General features: G+C 41.7%; 1 protein-coding gene across 1 annotated transcript; it reads right to left on the reverse strand.

Moving 5' to 3' along the window:
• Window positions 1–1,370: 1,370 nt before the first annotated feature.
• On the reverse strand, window positions 1,371–5,864 carry LOC121865886 (serine/threonine-protein kinase 4-like; the record flags this gene model as incomplete). Its single annotated transcript, XM_042365429.1, is given in 3 exon segments — window positions 1,371–1,594; window positions 2,816–3,043; window positions 5,684–5,864. Coding segments are annotated over 3 exon segments (523 nt in total), but the record flags the coding sequence as incomplete, so codon positions are not given.
• Between the last annotated feature and the right edge of the window lie 1,010 nt (window positions 5,865–6,874).

Genomic DNA, 6,874 nt, shown 5'->3' on the forward strand with positions numbered 1-6,874 from the left:
CACAGTATGGATGGGTTGAGTGTGGAAGGAGCTGAGGTATATTCTGTACATAAAATATTTACTACTATACCTTATGACATACTATGTATCAATTTTATTGTTTATTATAGCAATTTTGATCATTTGTGATGTATGCAATTTGAAATTTGTTCAAATTAGGCCAACCTTGCACAGTACTCACTAAATCATTTAACTCAAAACCACAATAGTGTGGAATAAAGTGTTAAAGAGCGGTCCAATAAATATGGCAGTAGTGTAAGTTTGAAACAAAGATTTATGTTGTACATTTGTATTCAGTTTTTAGCAAATGATCACCAAATATTCAAGTTTTTCATGTTTATTCCACACATCTGTGACTTTCAGAAATATGGCCACAGTGGGATACCAATAAGCACAAATATGTGAGGTTAGCCTGTACTGTATATCACTAAATAGATTATAGTCTTCCTCCTAATATATCACTAAATATATTATAGTATTCCTCCTAATACAGTATAGCACTAAATATATTATAGTCTTCCTGCTACCAACAGTAATATCTCTGTTAGCTGGAATCCATCAAACCCAGAACTCTCCAATAACCAAAATTGAAATTTTCTCGGAAAATCATTCCCAAAACTTGGATTTTCTGGAAAATTCCAACTTTTGGAACAAATTTCCGAGGGGCACATTTTCCAGAAAATTATCAAAAGATTTTCCCAATACCTGGAAAATTCCGGGGATGGGAAATATTTTTCCAGTTTCGAGAGATGACATAATGGGCAATTTCTGGAACTTCCGAGAACATTTTTCGGTTACCAGGAAAATTCTGGGGACGAGGGATTTTTTTTCCGGCTTCGAGAGAGTCGTCTCATTCCCAGAAATGCCCTGCACCAAATGTTCTGGCTAATGGAGATATCTCTCTATAACTACAGTAAATAGATAACAGAGTCTTCCTCCTAAATATAACACAGGTTAACAGAACCATCTTACACACAGCAAACAGAAGTAACGAATGAACCTGTCAATTTAGCCACTTGTTATAAAATATCATGAATCATTAATCCATATACCATATACCGTGTAAGCTGTGGTCAAGCAAGAACAAGTGGATATCTGAAATTATCCGTGCCAGGTTTGCCCATCGATTCTAAACTCATCCAATAAATAAATCCCCTCACCCCTTACTTCACAACACTGGGAGAGGATTTAAGTTAATACAAAAAGAGGATTTACAGTAATCCTGTCTATATAATCTCAAGGGAAGATTTAATAATACTAACAGATATATAGTTAAGGTCAACACAAAAAAGGAGAAGTTTTAAACTCATCTTTATAAATACTAGGATTAAATATACTAGTTTGTCTTCAATGAAAATATCCTGAAAAAAAAGGCTAATTCTGGTACATGATAATTATTCTTAATCTCTCCCTCAATTGCACTTCACACTTACCAAATGTCTCACTGTATGCACATACTTTCCCCTACCTTCTCATTAAGTCACTCACCTAAGCTCCATATATCAGCTACACAGTCGTAACCTATTTCCTGAATCACTTCCGGGGCCATCCAAAAAGGAGTTCCTATCACAGTGTTTCTTTTGGCCATTGTGTCCTGTAAAGGTGCAAAATATTAAACAAATAACTCATCTTAAATACAAACAATTCAGAGGCTACCCTGAACACACTTTTAAAGCATAAACATATAGGACAATTTTTCCCTACTCTTCAATGACCATGCACACCCAGTTTAGCAACACACCCATGGGGCAGTCATTCTATATCTGCCGTTACCAGTCAGAAAGCGAGTTAACAAAGGTAGAGTACAGTCGGCAACATCCTCGAGTGTAACTGACATAGCACAAGTGAATGGTCTTGGCCAACACCTCACTGCAACATTCCATAGCTTTGCCAACACCAACATGATTTATTAGACAGTTGAATATAACTCATTCGGACAGGTGGGAGTCTGGTAGCCAAGGTTAACACAAGAGGAGTTGGAGGGTTTTACCCCTGATACCTGTTTACGAGTTCACAGTCTTCCTCCTAAGACTTTAACCTCTTGTGTATGGGTCCTCCTCCGAGCTGAATACTGTATAATCGTTTAATTAAAATATCAAAGTGGCATCCCCATAGAGAAGAGGTTAAGGTCAAAACACATGTCGATGTAAAATTCCCAACGTCCACTTCTTCAGTCACAGAAAATTTTGCCAAAGATAAAAAATAATTCCCAATAAAAATATAATTATTAAAGAAAGAAGTTTGAAACACTGATGCATTACATTTCTGGTGTGATAAAAGAATAATGTTAGTAAAGTAAATTTTTCTTTTCTACATTCTAAAAATAAAACTGCTATACAATCCCTTACATGGAGAGTGTAGAAACACCAAGGACAAATCATAAAACAAAGTCCATTAATACAACACAGCTAATATACAACTCCAGTTTATATCAAGTTACTGTACTGTATATATGGTGTGGGAGGTGAGGGCAAGTGACCATCACTCGCTCTTAGGGATAACTTACGAGGGTTAAAATATCAACTTAATAATGTACTGTATATGTCTTGTGATAACACCAAGTAACCTCATCATAGTGTCACTTCAGTCCACAGTTTCTCTTTATGTAATTTGTAACTAAAGAATATTTCATTAATATTAGAGAAGTGAATTTTCCAATAATTATCGACCACAAGGAAAGAAAAAATAATCAGCTCAAATATATACAAATACTGTACAATATAAGCACAAAAAAGTTAAATAAATTAAAAATGTATAAAGTCAAACAATATAAAAAAAAATTAGTAAACAAATGACAACTACAGCATATATTTACCGACAGTTGACCCGCCACTCCAAAGTCGGCTAATTTGGCATGACCTTGAGTGTTGAGTAAGATATTTCCGGCTTTAATATCCCGGTGAATTTTCCGTCTAAGGTGGAGGTACTCTAGACCACGCAAGGTGTCGTATATTACAGTCGCTATTTCCTCTTCAGTGAGTGTCTTCTTCCGTAGCCTCATGATGTCAGATACTGAACCAGCACCACAGTACTCCATTACGATCTGGAAATAATAGGATACTTATCAATACCATGGTTGTAATGTAAATGCGGTCCAGATGATTAAACCCCTATTGCTAACCTAACAAAACCTAACCTAACCTAATACAGTACAACCAAACAAGACCAACACAACCGAACTTAACTTAACACAACCTAACCTAACCTAACCTAACCTAACCTAACCTAACCTAACCTAACCTAATCTACCTTAACCTCTAGCTTCCTTGAGAGCCGATCCATGGCAGTTGTTGTCGAGGGATCAATCTCTCGCTCTTTCTCTACCAATAATGGTGTCCCACAGGGTTCTATTCTTTCACCTACTCTCTTCCTTCTTTTTATCAATGATTTACTTCACACTACAACTAATTCTCTCCATCCTTACATGGATGATTCTACTCTTTACTCTTCTTCACATTTTTCCCTTCCTCCTAAATCTCAAACTAGATCTGTTTCTAGAGCTGATATCATTACATCTATCAATGCGGATCTGTGCAGCATCTCTGAATGGGGAGGTACAAACTTGGTTAAATTAAATAGTAATAAAACTCAGTATTTACCAATTACACTTTCTAAATTAGATGATCTACCACCAATTACATTTCAGGACGCTATCATTCTGCCAAATCCCGAAATAAATATGCTAGGCCTCACCATTTCCTCCAATATGTCCTGGAAATCACACATCCTTAATATAGCTAAAGCTGCCTCCCGAAAGTTGGGAATGCTGTACAGATGCCGTAGCCACTTCACTCCTGAGCAGTTGCTCCAAGTATATAAGGGATTCATTCGTCCTAACTTGGTGTACTGCTCTCATATCTGGGGTGGCTCTTCTTCTGTCCAACTGTTAGATAGGGTGGAATCAAAGGCATTTCGTCTTATTAACTCTCCTCCTTTAGTCGACAATCTCTCTTCCCTTTCTCTTCACCACAATGTTGCTTCACTCTCTCTCTCTTACAGGTACTTTAACGAGCAATGTTCGGTGGATTTGGCATCCTGTGTACCGCCGGCAAGGCCGTGGGCTCGTAACATATGCCTTCCTACCATGGCCCACCATTTCTCTGTGGATGTCAGTCATACTAGAATAACCCGTTATAGTGTATCCTTCCTTAATCACACAGCCAAACTGTGGAATGCTCTGCCTTCTTCTGTGTTTCCATACTTATACAATCTGTCTCACTATAAAAAGCTGGTTTTCCAGCATCTTCGTGGTGTAGATTAACACAATATAACCTTTTTCTTCGCTATTTTTAATTTCTTTCTGTTCTTATTTTTTTTGCCCCCCAGGCCCTATTGTGGGTCATTCGACCTGTGCCCAAGCGGGCTAATTCCCGTATAAAAAAAACCCACACAATATAGATTTAAATACAAACAAAGTCCCAACAGCTAACACCCACCAATCAGGGACACCTACAGCTAACAACCCACCAAAAATGGCCACCTACAGCCAACACCCACTAATCAGGCCCACCTACAGCTAACACCCACCAATCAGGGACATCTACAGCCAACACCCACCAATCAGGACCACCTACAGCCAACACCCACCAATCAGGGACACCTACAGCTAACACCCACCAATCAGGGCCACCTACAGCTAACACCCACCAATCAGGCCCACCTACAGCTAACACCCACCAAACATGGCCACCTACAGCTAACACCCACCAATCAAGGGACACCCACCAATCAGGGACACCTACAGCAACACCCACCAATCAGGACCACCCACAGCTAACACCCACCAATCAGGCCCACCTACAGCTAACACCCACCAATCAGGGCCACCTACAGCTAACACCCACCAATCAGGCCACAGCTAACACCCACCAATCAGCTAAGCACCCACCAATCAGGGCTACACACCCACCAATCAGGGCCACCTACAGCTAACACCCACCAATCAGGGACACCTACAGCCACCAATCTGGCACCACCAATCAGGGCCACCTACAGCTAACACCCACCAATCAGGGACACCTACAGCCACCCACCAATCAGGGACACCACAGCAGGGCAGCAACACCCACCAATCAGGCCCACCTGGCTAACACCCCACCCACAGCTAACACCCACCAATCAGGGCCACCTACAGCTAACACTCCACCAATCAGAGCCACCCCACAGCTAACACCCACCAATCAGGGACACCTACAGCTAACACCCACCAATCAGGCCACCTACAGGGCCACCTACAGCCAACACCCACCAATCAGGGACACCACAGCTAACACCCACCAATCACACCTACAGCTAACACCCACCAATCAGGGCCACCTACAGCTAACACCCACCAAACAGGGACACCTTAACACCCACCAATCAGGGACACCTACACAAACACCCACCAATCAGGGCCACCACAGCTAACACTCCACCAAACTACCTACAGCTAACACCCACCAAATCAGGGGACACCTACAGCTAACACCCACCAATCAGGGCCACCTACAGCTAACACCCACCAATCAGGCCCACCTACAGCTAACACCCACCAAAAATGGCCACCTACAGCCAACACCCACCAATCAGGGACATCTACAGCCAACACCCACCAATCAGGGACACCTACAGCTAACACCCACCAATCAGGGACATCTACAGCCAACATCCACCAATCAGGACCAAGGTTATAGAAACTTACCCATAAGTCAGAATCCTTGAAGTAGGAGCCGTAGTATTTGACAACATGATGGGAGTCACACTGCTGCATGATGGAAATTTCCTTAATTATCTCCTGAAGGTCAGTGTCAATAGGCACCTGCTTGATGGCCAGCACCTGCCCTGACTCTTTGTGGAGTGCCTTGTATACGCTGCCATAGGACCTGCAACCAAAACAAGGGTATATTAGAATATAACCAAAACAAGGGTATATCAGATTATGAAACATTATATATAGTATACTAATACCTATATACTGTACAGCGACCATCTAAGTTACAGTATATATGATTATGAAACATTGTAATAACAGTGTAAAATAATAATAATAATAAACGGTTTATTGAAAAAGTTTGCAGCTCGAAGGCTGAAAATATACATTGGACATAAATGACTTATTACATACATTGGTGGTTTAACAAAAGCCTTCATTAGAGAAAGGTGAAGGAACATACAGTGAACATACAGATTAATGTTTACACACGTAGAACATGTGAGCTGAGGTGTTGAACAGCAGACACGTAGTGTAGTAACTCCCTCACAGATGGCGTTATGAGGGGGCATCACGTGGTGTAGTAGTTCCCTCACAGGTGGTGTTATGAGGGGCTTGACGTGATGTAGTAATTTCCTCACAGATGATGTTACGAGGGGCCTGATGATGTAGCAATTCCCTCACAGATGGTATGAGGGGCCTGATGGTGTAGGAATTCTCACAGATGGTGTTATGAGGGGCCTGATGGTGTGTAGCAATTCCTCACAGATGTGCAAGTGAGGGACCTGATGGTGTACCAGCTCCCCAGGTGTGGTGCTATGAGGGGCCTGATGTGTGCAATACTAGTCTCTGAGGTGGTAAGGAGGGACCTGGATGTGGTGTAGCAATTCTGCTAGAGGTGCTATGAGGGCCTGATGTGAAAATGTAGTTCCCTCACAGGTGGTGTTATGAGGGGCTTGACGTGGTGTAGTAATTCCCTCACAGATGGTGTGCTAAGGAGAATTTTGATGTGGTGTACCAGTTCTCACAGGTAAAAGGGTGAGGCCCATGTGGAGTACTAGTTCCCTCACAGGTGGTGCTGTGAGGGGCCTGATGTGGTGTAGTAACTCCCTCACAGATGGTGTATGAGGGGCCTGATGTGGTGTAGTAATTCCCTCACAGATGGTGTATGAGGGGCCTGAT

The sequence above is a fragment of the Homarus americanus genome, unplaced genomic scaffold (genome assembly GCF_018991925.1).
Source record: "Homarus americanus isolate GMGI-L3 unplaced genomic scaffold, GMGI_Hamer_2.0 scaffold34413, whole genome shotgun sequence".
Classification (NCBI taxonomy): Eukaryota; Metazoa; Arthropoda; class Malacostraca; order Decapoda; family Nephropidae; genus Homarus; species Homarus americanus.